This window comes from Azolla caroliniana, unplaced genomic scaffold, assembly GCF_043228905.1.
Source record: "Azolla caroliniana isolate FFs.n. ecotype wild unplaced genomic scaffold, voAzoCaro1.0.p SCAF_1, whole genome shotgun sequence".
Lineage (NCBI taxonomy): Eukaryota > Viridiplantae > Streptophyta > Polypodiopsida > Salviniales > Salviniaceae > Azolla > Azolla caroliniana.
The window spans coordinates 5,310,724-5,331,004 of NW_028230436.1; the positions used below are offsets into that span (position 1 = coordinate 5,310,724).

At 35.6% G+C, this 20,281-nt stretch overlaps 2 protein-coding genes across 2 annotated transcripts; one reads left to right on the plus strand and one right to left on the minus strand.

Moving 5' to 3' along the window:
• Positions 1 to 1,527: 1,527 nt before the first annotated feature.
• On the plus strand, positions 1,528 to 11,416 carry LOC147868573 (uncharacterized). Its single transcript, XM_087320971.1, has 10 exons — positions 1,528 to 1,764; positions 3,852 to 4,133; positions 4,237 to 4,276; positions 5,046 to 5,126; positions 5,248 to 5,421; positions 7,879 to 7,948; positions 8,456 to 8,509; positions 8,633 to 8,982; positions 9,064 to 9,129; positions 11,137 to 11,416. Exons 1-10 carry the CDS (start codon positions 1,580 to 1,582, stop codon positions 11,290 to 11,292), a joined length of 1,458 nt encoding a protein of 485 aa, XP_087177097.1. The 5' UTR covers positions 1,528 to 1,579; the 3' UTR covers positions 11,293 to 11,416.
• A 1,613-nt stretch (positions 11,417 to 13,029) lies between these two features.
• LOC147868574 (transcription factor ABORTED MICROSPORES-like) lies at positions 13,030 to 15,388 on the minus strand. Its single transcript, XM_087320982.1, has 4 exons — positions 14,615 to 15,388; positions 13,981 to 14,166; positions 13,456 to 13,626; positions 13,030 to 13,363 (listed from the first exon to the last, which is right to left on the minus strand). The coding sequence occupies exons 1-4, from the start codon at positions 15,233 to 15,235 to the stop codon at positions 13,277 to 13,279; spliced, it is 1,065 nt and encodes a 354-aa protein (XP_087177108.1). The 5' UTR covers positions 15,236 to 15,388; the 3' UTR covers positions 13,030 to 13,276.
• Between the last annotated feature and the right edge of the window lie 4,893 nt (positions 15,389 to 20,281).

Here is a 20,281-nt window from a genome sequence, read left to right on the forward strand (position 1 = left end):
CATTGAGTCGTACCTAGTATTGGTGCGCTCACTTCAAGAGTTGATCACCACAAGGTTAGAGTCTCGATGTAGTCGATAATGTGTCAAACGAGGGTAGTTAGGCCTCATATTTATAGCCAGACCTAAGGCCCCCTAGGCAAGTTCACACAATCAACCTAATTTTTCCAAACAATGAGTATCATCATGAGATGGACCTTATGATAACCAAGTTAGACTCACAATTTTCTTCATCTTTCCATAAACTCAGTGAACTAGACATGGAGGTATGTATATGGGCACTGTGTTTTGTGATATAATACATTTTTCTTGTGTGTGATGATTGTCCACTTGAATTGTGATTAAGTTGTCCTTAGTTGTTTAATTTTATGCTCGCATCTCAACATCTAGAATCCTAAATAACTAATCTTGCCCTCTTGATATTGTATGTGGATCAATGTTTTTTCAAAAATCCAAATCCATTGATCTACAAAGATAAACAAAAGTTCGTACATGAATCAAAGATAGGCATAACTCAACATATTTTCTTGCTCCTTCCCATCGTGGTTAGTTTTTTAACAATGGGGATGACTTATATTGTCATCATTTGGATCAATGTTTTTTCACATCCAAGTCTAGTGATCTACGGAGGTAAACAAAAATTCCTCCACGAATCAACGGTAGACATAGGTCAAAGTATTTTCTTGCTCCTTCTGATCGTGGTTTGTTTGTTAACAATGGGGATGACATGTAGTTGTCATCATTTTGATCAATGTCTATCACATAATCAACATTTGTCGATCAATATATGCAACAAAATTATCTATTATTTTGCATGACCACTACATGAAGATTGGTTGACCCCAATCCATTGTTACGAGTCCAATTGGTACATAAATGCAATGGCTCCTAATAGTCCATTGATGTTAGATACCTTTTTGTCATCGTCATTTGATTTTAAACCTCAACCACTACTTGAATATTAGATATCTTCTTTTTTCAGGAGTCATTGTCATCCGATTTGAAACATCAACCACCACTCGGAGATAATTGACCCATTGATTCAGTCTTAGCTTATAGGGCCACCATCGTTTCATGAATGCTAGATGTATAACTAGATGACCCCGTGTGTTTGACCTCCTCAACCACATTCAATCGAAGGTTTATCATTATGAGTTCATTTGGTATCGCATATCAAAATCATTCAACCACTTTCAACTACAGATCAGTGGTCTTGATTCTATACGCTATACCAATGCCGATGGGCTACGAAATTATATGATATCCATCCACACTCGGAATTACATGATGCAAAGACAAATTAGGTTGACTCTCCGCATCAGAGTCTATGACCACGATTGGTTACCATCGCTTGAAAAGTCTCATATATATTTTAGGTGCCATGGAATATTCTTCAAACTTCAAAAAATTACCGTGAAGGCTTTGTAAAATCAAATGGCAATTGCTTAAGAAAGACATTCAAAGAAGAAAAAAGCAAACACAGAAAAGGGAAGAGGCTTTATATTTATAACTCAACACATCAAAGAGTCAAGACCTCTCTCTCTCTCTCTCTCTCTCTCTCTCTCTCTCTCTGTGTCTGGAGATGCAAGAGATGGATGTTGGGCGATCTATCCTCTTCTCCTTTGTTTTTCATCTTCTTCTGTTGTTTGCTGATGATTGCCTCTCTTCAGTGGCTGCGGAGAAAGAGACTTATTATTTGGGATTCTTCTCCCCCTTTCCCAACCCCGAGGAGAATACTCTCATTCCATTTCATCTCTCCGAACAATGGTAATATTTCATTTCCTATTCTTTAACGGGCTAGTGGTTTTAAGGTTTAATGGTTTTAGTGGTTTATGAACAATTGAAGGTTTGTGTGCACATTTAGAGTCGTCGAGGATGGAAGGTTTAGTGTGTGAAATCGAGTGTTCGATGAACAAGTTTAGGATTTAGTGACCAATTAAGGTAATTTATTATTGTGCAAAATCCAGGATTACATCTAGTGGGATCTCATATAATGTTCCTCTTTTATCATAACAAGAAGGATAAAGTAAATAAATGGTGGTGTTGCTTAGGGTAAACTAAAACAAAATCTTTTGATCAATATACCTGGCTACATAGAGATGTATGATAGTATTAGAGCAGAGAGAGTGTCCAATGCATGTGCACCAATTGTGGTTTTGTTGTTCGTACACATTAATCAATGTTTGAGCTATATTGAAATAGGTCACAGATTCAATAGAGTACTGAGTGTAGGGAACATAATGCAAAATTAGCATGCCATCCTGATGGTCTCTGGAGAGACTGACTAAAATAAGAACTCTTAGTAACCAGGTTCCATAGTGTACATACACATTAAATAAACTATAAACTATAGAAGTTTGTTTGTGCAAGATAATTTCCAAGAAACATTTTCATGCTTCATTATTTGAATGACAATGGGTGTGGGAACAAAAGGTAAAATTATGCCATGCCATCCTGATGGTGCTGTGATAGACCCAACTGAAATAATGACTCTTAGTTTCCTAAGGGGAGATGCATTCAATAAAGTATAGAAATAGCACGTGGAAGATTAGAGAGAGAGAGGGAGATTCTTTGTACAAGAGAACTTTCAATGAACATTTTCATGCTTTCAAAAAACTATATTTGCATAAACAGCTCGTGCTTCAGTGTATTTTTGTGTAAGTTATTTAAACAAATCATCAAATGCTATTGTTTTCTAAGAAAAACACAATTTTTTGTTTCATAAATCTACAAATGATAAAATCATCATATAGAAGGTATGAGGAAACCGAGAAAAGGAAACAAGATTCCCTATTTTTCTCTAGGAAGAATAGCTTTACTATCTAATGACCGGCACTTTGTAGCATGGCCAACAAATTGGAGTTGGCTTTGTAGATCAAAGCAAAGCCACATATGATCAATCACCAATAAGTACACTCAGTTTGGAAGTAACTCATTGGAAATGGCCACAATAATGCTAATCAAGAAGCCCAGGATAGTTTTAAATGCATTTTATAGACAGAGTTTTGTATTTTTATGGGTCAGAGACACTTGATAGAGTACAATGTTTGACAATGAATGCTATACCTAGTTTCATATGAAGTTGAAGTTAAATTGCTTTATACACTTTACAAACTCAGAAAGCACTAGTCATACTGAGTTTTATCAACTGTATGCTTATCAACATGTGATCAATCTAACATTCCAATCTTTTGATGGAATTTAATAATCCCTAAGAGAGAAAGAGGGTGAACATATGGATGGATCTCTGAAATTGGTAATCACCTAAGGTTATGCACATGGTTGACCATGTGTTTGGAGACAGTCTGGGATCCTGGATAGGTCAATCTCTGCCCTTATTGACCAAAAATTATGCATACACTCTCAATATTAATGGATCCTTGGAAACATAACATCGGTGATAAGTGGGGATTAGTGAAAGTTAATCTGGCTATCAAGACATGGCTGGTTTCCTTTTGGAAATACTCCCAATTGTAGGAGGTATATTTGTGGTTGCATATACAACGTTGTACTCTAGCGTAATGTAACTATGACCATATTGAAAATTTTCCTACATGCGAAGATTCCTGAAGGAATTATTGAATCATGGAGAAGAGTGGACATCTCGGATGACAGTTTATAGTCATTTCCTTTTTATGGAAATTTAAAGGAGGTTTGAGCAGGAAACAAGCATTAAGCTATCTGTTTCTAGAATGTTTTTTTTGCCGTGCATTTGTTCATTCATCTCGGTAGCTGTATTGTTCGCATTAGCAATGTCTCTGTATTTAGAAACATTTCACTCAAGAAGGTCTTATATAAGATATCTATACATATCTTGGAACTTGTCATGATCCAGCCCCAGTTTGTTTTTCCAGGCAATCTGCTTTTCAATCTGCACTCGAAGTCTTGAATGCCGAAAACAGATCATATCACATCGACGCCTACATAGAGGACTCTTCATGCAACTGGATGAAAGTTTCATTGCTTTCACGTACAATAAATCAAACGAATCTTATAGGAATTGTTGGTCCTGCTTGCAGTGGGGCAGCCATGTCGGCTCTACAGTATCTCGACCGATGGATTCCGAGTGTTTCATTTGCTGCTACGCATGAGTCACTCTCAAATAGAAATAGTTACCCAAATTTCTTCCGAACAGTGTATGCTCTTCTCTCATGTGGCCTTTTCTTGCAAATACCTACCACCTAAAGTATTAGATTTATAATTCACTTAACTAAGAAAATAGCTTCATTGTTCTTTCAGCCATGGAGACAGTCATCAAACTTGGGCTATGTGGAGCGTTGTAAGTACACGTGTTTCTTTCTTATCCTGGTATAAAAGGGCGTGTCAAATTGCTGTAGTTCCCATAATCATGGAGTGATATTTACATATTACTTAAACTGGCTGTGTCCATTCAGACTAATGTCACTGCTACTTATGAAGGGTCTGTATAGTGTTGAACCATGACATGTGATATGCTCTTAGATGGGGATAAGGGAGCAAGTGAATGATTTAGAGAAACAGCGATGGAGAGGTTTTTGAATAGATAAAAGCTCATCAATGCTGAATTGATAATGGGAGTCAAACACTTTCTTTTGCTGTGCTTTGTCAGATTACAGCACAAGGATAACTTTCTACTGACATGCTAAGTTTCTATAAAATTGAGGAATGTAGATTTTGATATAGAATCTATATGATGCCGTGGAGAGCTGGAACTATGCTAATCTTTTCTCGAGTTTTTTAGATGGCAGATATGCCAAGTTATTGAATTTCCTTTCATTCTATGTCCCGAAACATATGCACTATAGAGAGCCATCTTTTCGGTAAATCCTTCTGGTTTCATTTCTACCACTTGAAAGGGGCCCTTATTTCCATTGTGATTATCATGTCAGACATTTTCCAGACAAACTTAAATTCAAATAATGATGTCACTATGTGTCCAAGTAAAATTAAAAATTCAACCAGATTTTATGTTATGTCATCAGTTGGATAATTTATCCTGTTTTGTATAAATCGGTTTTCCTAGCACATCTCATTTTCTTAGTGCTGCTTGACTTCTATGTTTTTTAAAGATGGAGAAGCTAGACATCAGGAATGCAACAATACTGTGTGTGAAGGACTATTACAGCATGAGCTTAGCAAGCTCTATTCAGGTTTTATTTTTGAGTTATAGTTATCATTATCTTCACATACCCCATGAATGATTTTAAATGTAATGAATTATATATTGTATTTCATGATAGTTTTCACATACTCCATGAATGTTTTTTGCAGACAATTGCTGCTGAACGAGTTTCACATATGATAATATTGGATGAAGGCAATAACTCTTCTGTTAATGCTGATCAGATACATGAGCTCCTGAATTCTCTTAGTCCAAATGATGTTATCATTTTGTCTGTTCCACCTTTGACTGCCCAAGACATCTGGAAGGTTGCAGCACAAGTGGTACAGTAAGCACATACTCTGTTTCTTTAAGCTATGAATGTTCTTGTATCAATATTACAGTTTCTGAACATCGTTTTTGTCATGTGCATCATTGCTAACTGTGTTTTTTTGCTTCTTGAATAATCTATTTTTTATGAGAACTCTACAGACTTATAAAATCACAAAATGAAAAATTTGTTTACTACAATTTATCACATTTAATGGGCTGTCCCTAGAGTAAATAGCATAAAGAATCAGTAGAGTAAAAAAGAAACTGATTCTAGGGTAAAAACGAACCTGAAATCTTAAGGCGCAATTTGCAAAAGAAAAATAAAAAACCATGTGTATTGATGATAGATGACGCAAATAATAAAGTTTCATGTAATAAAAAATGATTACAAATATCACTTTTTTTCTAATTGTTATAGTGTAAGGCAGAATCACGAGTGGTGGAGTGAATGTGAGAGAATGTGCAAGCGTGAAATGCAGGAGGAAAGACCATAGACAAAGAGAGAAAGAGAGAGATACTAGTTTTGATGTGTACCAAGGACTATGTGTAGGTGCACAAAGAATAATAGATGGCCAAAGTGAAGAAAGGGCCATTACACCTAAGAAATTCCATATAAAGGTCCAGAGTGAACATTTCACTAACTCCCACTAGTGCTATGCAGTGCTTATGCTGAGCTTTGCCAATACTTTAGTGAGATCCGCAGGGATATCCAGTGTTTTGATCTTGTTCAATGTGGCCTGACCATCTTCAAGAAGCTGTCTGATGAAGTGGCACCACACATCAATATGTTTGATGCACGAATGAAACATGACATTTTTAAATAGATGCACAACACTCTGACTAGCACATCCCGCCACTGGAGTCCCAATGGACATCCTGAGATCTTCAAAAAGTCTGGTCAATCAAATAACTTCCGTAGAAGCGTCAGTAGCTGAAATATATTCTGCTTCAGTAGTACTCACAGCTACAATCTTCTGCAATCTGGAGCACCAACAGACTTCTCCACCAGCAACTTTAATGACGTACATGTTAATAGACTTGTGAGTTTCTAAGTCACTGGCCATGACTGCATCATAGTATCCCTACAGACCTAATTCACTGTGTCCATAGCATATACACTTTCTTTGGGTACCCTTATCATATTCTGCAAATACACTTGACAGCCTCCCAATGTGCTTTTCCAGGAATAGATGTATACCTATATACCCCGCTGATTCTGGAGAATATCAAGGCCAGTCTTTCTCTTCCCAACCAGCAACATGTCATTTGCATAAAGAACAAGTATAATAGGGCTTCCATCAGTATCCTTCTCTGTGTATAAACATTGATCTGCATGGCTGCAATTTAACCCATGAGAGGCATTAAAAGTATCAAACTTCCTATATCATTGCTAAGATGCTCACTTCAGTCCATACAGGCTGTTTTTCAGTTTGTATAATGATTCTCTTTGTTAGATAAAATTCAGCACCTTCCAAAGGACCATGTCTAGCATGCTGTTCAGCACCTTCGTCATGCTGTCCAGCATCGGTATCTTGTGTCAGAATTGGTAACCATCGTGACAATCACCTAAAAACACTCGCTGTCCTTGCTCAATCAATAATAATCCACTATTGATTAAATGCACCCAACCTGAGAGGCTGAATAAGTATACAAGAGCCAAAACTCAAGCGGGACCTGCAAATAAGCATTTGTATATGTGTCTTATGCTCAGACAGAGCACCAAATACAAAAAACGAACTGTTTTCAGCTTAAGGTTTGTGTGCTTTACCTATTGCCATGCAATCAGCAACAGCTGCCTTCCGCTGTCTAACAAACTAACACAGACTGATGATCTCTAGCAGAATGACTGATGGAGTGATGCAGACTAGCATAGTGACCTTGCTTTGAATCTAGTTGCTAAGCAGAAGCATGAGTGGTGGCAGTGACTGTATAAAAGTGAAATACAGGAACACCACAAAGAAAGGAAGACAGAGAGATTCTAGTTTTGTTGTGTACCAACCTGCTTGTGTTGGTGCACAAAGAATGGCTGCATACTTCAATAGTTTAGCCCATAAGGGTGCATTCACACTTACAAATCAATTGTATCTGGCCAAAGGGAGCAAAAGGCCTTTTTGCCGAACATATAGAAGATGATATGGCAAAATTGAAGGGCTTCTTTCCTGTGCATGTATTGTGGAAACTTGAGAACCAATACCTTCTTGACATGCCAAATGCGTATAATGTTAAACTATTTCATTAAGAAGATTCCTCTACTATATGGAAATATCAGATCCCGAAGTTCTGTCCCTCATACGTAATGGTGTGTACATTATTTAATCCTGTTGATGATGCCAAGACATGTCAGTACCTGGACGTGTTCTAAAGGGGTTAAGAACAAAATCTGCCTCATTTGAGTTGCCTTGCATTACCATTGAAATAAGGTATTGTTTGGTTTATTGACATATTTTGAGATTTGTTTTGCTGATTAGGGAAAAACATCGTCACCTTGGTGGTATCTTGGCACTGATGGAGTGACAGCATTTAATCCATATGCAGATGGTAATTCTTGACAAATAATTTTCTTCTGTTAAATTCACATACCTGTGTTTCTTACAAATGAGTTTTACATTATGGTTCTAGATCTCCTTAATTTTTATAAATTAAAATGTAGAAGAAATTAACAAATTTTACACTTAACAGTCACACCCATTTACAAGCAAAAGGGCAATATGAAATGACGATCATATAAATAAGACAACATTGGAGAACATTAGGCACTAGATTGGGTCCTAATTCTTTTCTTACATCTCACAATATGTAACATTCCCATTACTAACTCATCCTTGTTTAGTATAATTAGCTATATTATTACATTGTCATGACTTGATGGTTAGGATAATGAGTGTAGTTCTGGAGGTCTTTGAATATAGCTATTTTGGTGGACATTCTATAGGATCCGCATGGGCTTGCACCTCTTGACATGTGGCAAACATATGACTTGTGTAATTGTGATTGCCATTGATATGTTATATTAACAAATCTTTTGACAAAATTTGTCATGTGTAGGCTCCTTGGATCTTGTGGAAACTTTGCAAGGAGAAATAGGTTTAGTACCCAACGGTGACATTTCTCTATCCTCTACTGCATTATGAAATTAAAGTTTACATATTGTGGATTCTTTTGTGGATGACTTAAGAAGAATCTTCATTATATGCTAACCTTTTCCTTGATTTGGCTATGCAGCCGGAGATTTCTCCAACAATCCCAAGTGTCAGAGGTTTTACGAACATTGGAGGGACAAGGGTTATCCAGGCTTGCCAGTTGATGGTTTCAATAATTCTCGATCGTATGTGACACACTTAATTGACACCGTGACTTTGTACTTCGAGATAGTGGATGCTCTTGTCAGTACAAGCACACCGATAAACTCTTCAAATGTATTACTAGCTTTACAAGGCAATAGTACTAGAATCCCTAGCTTTTTAGGTTGTACAGGACATGTAGAGATCGATCCTCAGACGGGATCTAGAAAGATCTTGTCTGATCAACCTCCTGTATATGATCTCGTGGCTCTTGTAAATGGTTCTTGGGAGGTATTTAGTGTTACAATTGCTCTTTGATTCTTTAACTGGTATGCATAATTTCTTTACACGGTTGCATTTTTTTTATGACAGTTGAGGGGCAGAATCTTGAATACAACATTTGTAAGCTTTCAGTCAATAGTGAGGCCAACACCAACTGTGAGTATTTGGTTTGTCCCCTATTTTGATGTATTGTATACACATGGGCATACGCACAGGTATGTATGTATCTGTTTATATATGTGTATACATGCATAAATACATATATGTTTATGTGTATGTATGTATAGACATATTTATATGAATACATACATAGTATATAAATCTAGATAGTGAGGTCAATAGTGAGGCCAACACCAACTGTGAGTATTTGGTTTGTCCCATATTTTGATGTGTTGCATACACATGGGCATACACACAGGTATGTATGTATCTGTTTATATATGTGTATACATGCATAAATACATATATGTTTATGCATGTATGCATGCATAGATATATATTTATATGAATACATACATAGTATATAAATCTAGATATATTTCTATGAGAGTAGGGATCAAATGACAGTAACTCAGTTGGTAAGGTTGTCCAGCAAAGTTTATTCCACATGATCTAGTAACCAGTGCAGTTTTTATGGGTTAATAATGAGGTGAAAAATTCATGGGGCTGGCCTTTTAGATTAATTGGTGTTGTAATTGACAGAAAAGAGGTTAGAGACCTTAAAAATGTGATAAATTTGACGAGAAAACCTTGGAGGATATATCTTATCACCAAGGCATGGTCTGTGTGTGCATGAAGGAGATGATGACGTGGGTTGACAATTTATTATTTATCCATTGGGAGCTACCTAAGTGACTCATGGAACCTCCAAGCATTTACAGACAAACACATAAGTGAGCCAAAATACTGTCCTCAGGATTGATGGAGGAGATCGAGGATCCAAGCTGAAATGAAATATAATATATAACATAGAGAGAGAGGGATACAATGAAAGCATAAAGGATATATTAACATCTTGTAAGAGGCGCAAATGACCTGTGAGACCCAACCAAAGTTTGCATCCTAAAATATCTAATGGGTCTCACAGGTCATAACATTACATAACGTTAATCTTGGGAGCGTAGATAAACTTAATCTTCTGCCTTCAAAAGATCTCCAACATAGGTTGATCCAACAACTTTTATGCTGGGAATAACAACTGTGATGGCTATTCGGTCCTTGATTGACTAGTTACATGGGAAGAGGGGCAATGGTGTTTTGTTGACGAGGTCTTGTGGATGTATTATTGTGGTGAGCAGTCCCAAGCATGGTTGGTATTTATTTTTCATCCTCTTTCTTAGTGGACCAAAGCATTGTTCAAAGAGGTTGTTATATCTACATAAAAAACATAACAAGTGCAATGCATCCTTTGATTCCACATCTAGATTGCACGATTGGCAGATGTGCCCCTCCCTAACTTTATGTGCATATTTGTCTATCTCAATCTTTTAACGTTATGTAGAGAGGTTCCAAGTTGCCCTTTCACACTACAAAGTGCATGAGAAAGATGTGTATTCATATAAGAGGACCCAATGATAAACCCATCTTGGGACAAACATAGAAAGACAAAATAGAGTGATTGATGGACAAACATATGCTATACAAATGTGTTAAGAAGATTTCATTTTTATGATTGAACTAGAGCCATCTTATAAAGTTATGTCATGGTAATTGAGAGACTATATTTATCAAGCCAAAACATGCTCATTGGTATATGATAAAGTAAGGGAATAATGAAGATATACTAACAAGAAGAAAAAGACCCCTCCTAAAAGGAGAAGAAAGCAAAAAATTCATAAATGATTGGAATCATAACATTGAAAATTGGAACTCCCATTGTTTAGTAAGAAAATAATTATACGGCCTAGTTGTTTGCATGTTCAACAAATCCTAAAATGATGAGATGTTAGTATAGTCCGAAAGAGAGAGATGTGCCCAAATGGATGTAGCTTAGTTGGTAAGGTTACCCAATGGAGACTAGAAAGTCATGGGTTCAACGCCTACATTCCATACTGGCATCTAGTAAATTAAGAGATAAGAAAATTGGGTTTCAAACCCAACACATAGGGCTAGTAGTCTTAACAACTTAAGAGAGAGATCTTGTTTTCTTATTTCTTATCACAGGTGCTTCCAAACAATGTATCAGGAAAGCAACACAAAGGTTTAATAGTAGGCTTGACCTTATCTTTTGTAGGCCTAATTATATTTGTCACAATAGTAGTGGTTTACTATACAAGGAAGAGGAGTTCACCAATGAATTTTGTTCGTATAAGATCCTAGAATGAAATGAACACTATTTGAGTGTGTACCAATAATGAGTCAAATTTGATGTTTGTCAATATATTGATGACATGTAATATACAACCTTGTATTATTGTGCAATGATAAGACATATTCTTTAATACTTTTGTTGGACCTAACTAGTGTCAAAATAGAATATAATAAAGGAATCACTTTACGTAGTAAATCTTTTAAGGTTAAATAGTGAGATATTGCCATTTTATCAAGTGTAGGAGTTCCCTATAGACCCATGCATATGAAGGAAGATAATGAAGGAATCGGTTTGCTTTGTAAATCATTTAATGTTAAATGAGGTTTGTGACATTTTATCCAAGGTAGGAGTTTCCTATGGACCACCCATTCATTTTGATTATTTCTACTATACCTTAGAGAATCATTATTTGACATTAATGTTTTAGTTGTATTTGAAAACCATCTCTATTTTCACCAATCGGAAAAGTATAGGCAGTTGTTCTTTTAAGTTGTTTCTTGAGGTTTGGAACCTCACTCATAATCTATTCAAATTGTTGTATAAAGAAAGGAAAGAGCAAGTCATTTAAAACTCTCTTGCTCATTGTAAGTGTCAATTATAGAGATTCCATAATGCCCACATATATGTACATTTATGAAGTACTTGTACAAGTAGACACCTTGGACTTTTAGGACATTATTTTTAATTGTTGGGTTGTGTTATTGTACATGATCTCAAACCAAAAGTATGGAGGAATCATATAACACGCCTAACATCAAATCCAACTCATTTACTTGAGATTCCAATCACAATCTCAACGCTACACTATTGTGTTAACACACTTGGGAAATTTAGGAAGGTAACATTGGGAATCTAAAAACATTATGTTAATAGGGAATTGATGGAGAGGTCTAACATGTCTCAGAATATGTCAAAAGACAAAGCTTTCTCAATGCTCTTTAAATGTAGTTCATTGCGTTCAAATTTTTATTTGGTTGCTTCTTATAAGATTAAGTGGATATATTTAGGGTGTGATTTGATTGTTGGTTCTTATATCATTAAGTGGAGGTTGCATAACATGATGCACAAACCTTTGGTAAGGAACCATATATTGGTGGTCAATGGCACCATCATGGTACATTTCAAGATAAGTATGTTCATCTTTATTTATTTGACAATGGCACTAAAAGAGTCCATTAGATTAATCTTGTCATACTCAAACACTTGTGTATTAAAACTAGATCATGGCTTCTATAAACATCACAAATTAGATGTTATGCTTCTGTTTGAACTTATCTATTTGCTTTCCCACACCTCAAAACAATTATATGTGCCAAAGAGTTCACTTTGAAACCTAACCTTAACACACCCATACCACGTTGATATCAAATACATTTGATGAAAAAACCATGGATGGATGTAAGATCCTATACTCTTTGATATATTAGATTTGACTCATCTTTATAAGATTACATACAATTTTTTTATTCCATGAAAGATACACAATTTTTTTTTATAATATCACAAGGAACAAGTATAGAAGAGTACATACAAATTCAACTTCATGCATGAGGTTCATGTTACTCATGGACGTGTGTTGGCTCATAGGGGGTTGTGTTAAAACTCTTTGGTCTCAAAAAGACAAAATGTTGTCTTAACATTCAAGCATGAATCAACGAGTCTAGCTAATTATGACCAAACATATCACATGCCATGCTACTCAATCAACGTACAGTCTCTCGAAAAGAGGCAAAACAGGGCAAATCTTTGGAAGAAGCCATTGATGAGATTACTAGATGGATAGAGAAAAGGCAAGCAATGGTCGTAACAAGTTCAATCGTAGAGAATACATCCATTGAAATGTTCTAAAACTAGCTCCAGTGGAATGCGCTTCCAATTGGAGTTATCGTGGTGGGGGGCATTCACAATGTTAAGTTGGTAAACGTTGAATGTAGGAGGCAATATTCTTAGAATGCTCCATTCCTTGAGAACTAAGTTTGAGGCTGGATCCCCTTAAATAAGAAAAAAGCCAAACTTAGGAACAGTTTCCAATGCCAAATCACGAAGCTCATTCGTATTTGTGTCCAACCCATTCTTCACCTACAGAAAATGGAGAGGGAATTGTAAGCTGCATACTTGTAAAGATCATGGGACAGATAGTTTTTCATGAATCTCGCAAAGTCACAATTTACCTCAACCACTACAGTGTTTAACATGTAATCATCAAGGGATGTAAGGTTTGCATTCAATATATCAATCTCAAGAGCTTCAAGGGCGCGCGTAAGTTGAACCAAGATCCCCGGAGACTTTTTGCAATGAATGCGGAAATGGTAAATGTGCTCATCCATCTGACACACATCCAACTGGCACAAAAGAAAACAAACAAAAAAAAATACCTTTGTAGATGTACCATACCAATAAATCAAAGTATCATCAGGCACTTTATTTCATTTTAAATTAGGTCAGATCTGTATGTGATCCTTGAGAAGAGAGACATCCAATGATTTTGAACATTTTGTTTCATTCCCTATATCAATATGAGACATACCGGTTATAGGGAAAAACTTCAAAGTTATTATTATTTTCCATTATCCTAGCATTTTAGATCTGACATGTCAAGAGATCCAATTCATGATAATTCAATAATTCCTATATATTCTCAATGGAAAAAATTTAAGCATTTCATTGAAGATAACGGAAAATGTGTGTATACATACAGATATGATTTGATGCTCTTGTTGGGTTTTCTTCTTCTCGGCATCAACGATCTTGTGAACTTTTTGTGTGTTTCCACCGTCCCTCTTGCATTGGAGGTCAACGATATCGGTTTGTATTTTCTTCACTTGTTCTTGAAGGCCTTGGACATAAGCTATAGCATCCCTCACTATGGAAGCTTTGTCCATCTGGCCATGTGAATGTGAAATGCATCCAAAACAGAGAAGAAGATTAGACCCAGATGTAGGAAATCACATGATTCAGTGCTCCACGAACAAAATGTGGGCATCATTGATCCCACATAATTGGAATTCATACCATGTCCATGTAAAAATATTATGTCAAAAACAAGACCACAAACAAAAGGTCATTACAATTGACACGCAAGCATATGCATGTGATACTACTGGTAAACCCTAGATCTATGTCAAGAACATAGAAATATAGAACCTTATATATAGAAATTATGAATCCAAGGTCTACAACAAGAACATAGTCATCCCCAAAAAATAACAAAAAAACTTAAGGCCATTTTGTGAATCGAAGAAAAAGCTCGACAACTGGTATTTTCTCTCTTTTTTGAGAAAATGTAGGGGCATTTCGGGAGATAAATGGAATACTGCAACACTTCCTTACCTTACTAATGTTGGGAACAATGGCTCTGAGGGAATAAAGCCTCTCATTGAGCTTCTTCCTCCGCTTCCGCTCCGACACAAGGTTCTTGGAAATGGGCTCCTTCCGTTTCCCACTTGTCTGATGCGATCTGCAGCGGTTTTCAACATCGTCCATGACATCGCTCGTGTCCGAAGACTCGAACTGTCTGAACAAGTCATCCGAAAATGAGCTCACATTAGCCAAAGTGTGATTGTTAGAGTTAGGGTCAAGGTTAATTCTAAGGTTAGGCTTAGGTTTAGGAGTAGGAATAGGGTAGAAGTTAGACTTGGAGTTAGTGTTAGTGTTAGTGTTAGTGATAATGTTAGTCTTAGTCTTAGACTTAGCCTTAGGGTTAGAGTTCATTGTTGTGGGCACATTTTTGCAGTTAGTGGCATGAATTGCCTTAGAGTCAGGATTCTTGCTATTATTCTCAGCTGAATCTTGGTTCCATAGTAGATTCCACAGATCTTCTTCGTCTTCTTTGTCGTAATTGTAGTTGAGATTCTGAGTGAGATGGTTGGGAGGCGAAAGCTCTTCGCATGACATGGATGGAGCCAAGATGTCATGCTCATTTGCTTGATGGATTTCTTCTGCAGAAGCCATGGAAGAAGGATTTGTAGGGCGTGGGGGTGTTTTAAAAACAAAAAACAAAAGTCTTCTTCTTCTTCTTCTTCTTCTTCTTCTTCTTCTATTCAAAGGAATCGTGTGTCATGATGAATTATGCTCTTATTTATCGAGGAGAAAGAAAGGGGGGAATTTTGCTAAGAAGGACGAAAGTGAAAAGAAAGACAGTAAACAAGAAAAGAAGAAGAAGACTTGGATCAAAGAGGAACAGCAGGGGAAGAAGATTCAGAACAGAGGAACCAGTGTTTGAGCTATTAATTGATTTCTATTCATTTTATTTTTTTACCCTTTTTCTGATTTTTACAATTTAAATGGATGAAGTACATTTATATCATGGGACTCTGTAATAAATTATCTACACTAATAAATAAATAAATAAAATATTGTATTATTATATAATAATAATTTAGAAAAGCAAATATATACATACAATACAAGAAAAGCATAATAATAATAATAATAATAATAATAATAATAATAATAATAGTAATACAATACAATACTAGCCATGGGATTGGTGGTAGTATTACATAGTTGGTCATTGAGAGCTTCTGTTTTTGTTATTTATTGTAATTAGCTTACCCTAGCGGTAACTTACTAAGTCTCAGGTTTGAGACCGAATTTTCTCACCTCTCATCTATATGGTCAGGCACTCATGGGAATTCTCTCTTTCTCTCTCTCTCTCTCTCTCTCTCTCTCTTTCCAGAGCCCACATATTGTATTGTATATTGTGGTCCCGAAGGTCATAAACATAGCTCATGAAAGCCTTATAAAGGGTCTTGTGTTGCTTTCTCACGATCTTCGGAATTGTTTCATGCATGACAAAAGAGAACTACTATTGGAAAGTTTCTTATAAAATGAAGTTCTAAAGGGAAACACAAATAGGACACAAGAAAGGAGCCTGAGTGAAGTGTTTCCTCTATTAATTGATTGAGTTCTCCCTTTGTAAGTATTTCAATGGGTTGACAAGTTGTAACATTTGATCACCGAACGGAGATAGATGTTTCCTTGACCTTTGAGTACAAAGTAAAAGATACCTATTTAATGAGGTGGAGGCTCATATGGATTACAAATAAATGGGAACTTGAGCTCCTTCGTAAACATAAGCAATTTAATGAAGTGTGATATAACAAGGGCATCTAGTACATTTGAGAGCACCATGTGTCGGGCAATATAAATTTTTTCTATTTTGACGATCAAGTTCCCTTTTCATGCATAGGAATACTACAAAAGTAATAAGTAATAACTTCCGGAATTTTGTTCCTAAACATTGTTGCTTGGCTACTTATGGTCTCTCTTGAGTCTTGACGCTCACTTAGAAAAGTAGAAAGTTTGGTAATGGAGTATGTATATACAACGTCTTAGTTAAACTAGAAAGTTTTGTTGATTACAAGGTAGACTTCACACTAAATGTCGAGAAGCATATGTAAATATAGACGTGATTCTCAACAAAAAAAGGCTTTCTAGTTGTCTTATCACTAGCTGACACACACTCATATTGATTAATATAGAGATCTATTTTTATGGTAAGACAATCATGTGCACCATAGTTGGGGAGTGAGTTCTTTTTGAAGTAAAAGAATCCACCATTGTATTGTTGATGGCAAGAGAGCTTCATTTGGAGGTTTTATCTTTTAATGTATATGTACATTTTTACATATATGTATTTAATGTTTTTACGATTGTTTGTTGGCATCATGTGTTGCAAGAAACATAAATTTTGTCAACACAATGTGACAAGTAATGGGAAGTTTGTTTCAATATATATATATATATATATATATGCATGGTAGGAGAAGTAAAGGTATTTATGCCTAGACATAGATGCATATCATGACATTGCTATAAACACACATGCACTTTTCTATGAAAGGGTGAGGGGAGCTTGAGGTCGAGAAGAAAAGGCAGAGCCTATCATTTTGTCAATGTACGTTATCTATGAGCAAGTGAGGAGAGCTCGAGATCAAGAAGAAAAGGACATTGTTTTAGAGCTTGTCACTGTGTTGACACACCTTTTTTCTATCACCTATCGTGATACTTTGGAAAATGGCACGAGTTATTCTTTGGAAGTTTCCTTGCACTAAATAGGAAAACATGTATGTGCTTGCAAGATCACATGTATCTCAATTGGCACAACTCGTTCTCTATCACGAAATAAATACTCTCCAAGCAGATCTCACATGTACTACTTACTAGCTTATAAGCTGATTTCAATATGTTCTCGTGTCTAGTTTCAACGATGTGATTGCAAACACCAATTTCCTTGTGTGATGGGAATTTGCATTATTTGAGGACACAATAGGCATAATGATTTGCATATTAAATTCTCGCACATAGCACTGGTAGTCCATCAACTAATAAATACACAGCTTGCCAGTCTAAAATTTCAACAAGTGGCTCATTCCCACATTCTCCAAGTTACCCATACAATAAAAAATCAATTGATAGTTTTTTTGCTCACTCACCAAAAAAAGGATTTATCCACACTCACCAAGTGACCTAATGTTAAATCCTTGTCTTTGCATGAAACCTTATAGTTTGTGCTAGTATCCATTTCTTTGTCATGTATCCTATAGAATAGAGATGCAAACACATCTATCCACAATATTCAATTTGGGCCCCTACAGGCTACAACCATTGATGGTGAAGAAATGTAAACAACTACAATGTCTTAGTAATGGTGCCCAAGAGACTATAAATATGTTTTAATCCAAATTGGTGTGCCATCACTACTAACTACTTGACTATAGATTAAAAGGATAGTTAATCGTCAAGTTTGTTTACTAGAAACATTAGAAACAATCTCTAAATATATCCAATAGATGAGTGTTGAATGTGGAAACAAAGACCTTTCTACTTGCAAATCAATTCCTCATCTACGAGATTTGGATTTCCATATGTCCAACGAAACAATGGCATCAAAGCCCACATTATTGTATGAATAAACAAATACATCAAGAGCATGTGGTTCCATTGCCCATTCTAATGTTTTTTTGTGTTTAAGCGTTATGTAAATGGCCACGCAAATATTGCAACAAATTACACAACAAACTGCCCTCTATCTATTGATGCTAGGAAGAGAATTGGAGACATGAATGCAAGAATTCATGGAACAAGCAATTCCACATTATATCACATTACATGTGATAAGAACATTTGCCTTAATACCTAAACTCACCCTTTAAAAACGGAACATAGTTAAATCACAATTATAGCTTGAATGATGTGAATCGAAGTGTGGACGCCATTATGAAATTGGCGAATCTACCACGTGAGTTCGACAAAAGGGTTTAGGGTATTTTTATACACTTCCTCAACACATGTTTCATGTTGAATAGAAAACAACAATTTTGACCAAAAAAGTAGGGGATGAGCACACAGGACATAACAGATTTACATATAGTATGTAGTTAGTTCCCATCGATAACATCATTAAAAAGGTGTACGTTGTTGCGCTTCTCTACCCAATAAAGAAAATATGGTATTTTAAGGCGTCAAAATGAAGATTTCCAAAAGGTAAATGAGAAGATAAAATAGTAGGGTTTATATTATGCTTTCTTTTAGTTTACTAGATTTCCATTCTCCCTATTGCATTCATTCTTGGCTTCAATTGTGAAAGCCGTTTATGATATAGTTCTAAGAACTTTGTAAACTCCTCTATGTGTTTTGATTGGCATGGTCAATAAAAATTAGGATAGCTTGAAAATATCCCCAAAAGATGCCATATTATATAGTCTCTTAATATCCTCCCATGTATTTCTTTTTTCCTTCTTTCTCTCCCTATCCTTTTTTAAGAAAACATATAACCTAATTGCAACACAAAGTTGAGAAGCTTAATACCTCACTTAAAAAAAGACATAAGAGTCAAGACATGATGAATATGACGAACATAAAACCAGATTGGTTTGGAAAATTAGCATTCAACATAGTCTTTTGTAGGTAGCCCAAAAAGGGACATGCATTAATATCCCAAAATGAGCTACCTAAAGTGTGTGATGTTTATTCCTCTTCGGTCAAATTTGATTCATTGAGTCTTAAGTCGAATCTAATTCAGTATCTCCAATATCTCCAAAACATTAGGCAAATATGGCAGTGACTTTTCGCATGCTTACAAGTTTCCATGTTGATAGAGACAAAGAGGGAAAGGGAAGAAAGAAAGATATATTAACATCTAAAATGAAGTGGTTTGACAAAATTACAACTCAACAACCTCTTTTCGAGAAGAAGCATTTTGAGAGAGAGAATAAAAAAAAGAAATAAATTGATTGAAAATTTATTTTATTATTGTTTTCGATTTTTTGAGGATGCAATGAACTTCTACCCGAAAATATACATAGTACTACGCACTTGGAATTCAATGCATGAATGCCGAAAACTTATTTTGGCAAAAATGACTACCAAAGAAGAACTAAGTATTTCAACAAGCAAAAGAATATAACATCATCCATGTCTTAATACTTTAGAGCATAGTATGAACCATACGTACCATACGTGCATTCGCATTTGCGTAAGAAAAACACCCTCAAAGAATGATAAATACCATACTTTTGGATTGACAATTTATTATGAGGTAAATAAGCCTAAAAAATGGAAAAAAAAACATTAAAAAAATGAGGAAAAAACAAAAAAAAACACAAGAATGTTTGACTAACATTCGCAATCGTTTTCCAATGTAGGAAAACGAATGTTATGCTAGACGAACATGAATTTTACGTACTATGCTTTAGAGTAAGTATTATGAGGAGTCAAAGAACATACTCACAGTTTATATTCTTGTATTATGGTTGATTGCAATTTTAAAGTGTATGGGAGACTTCCATGATCATAACTTATGGCCATCTTACATGCAAAGGTTATTTTAGCTAATGCACAATCGTGAAAATTGAAGTGAGTGGATGCATCTTTCCTTTATGTCTCAAAAATGAAGTTTTCCATTGTTGATCACTCCTAAATTCTTAGCTCAAAGGATTATTCATAAAAGAATTGTCCAAGCATTAATAAAGTATTTTTGGAAAAAAGAAGCAT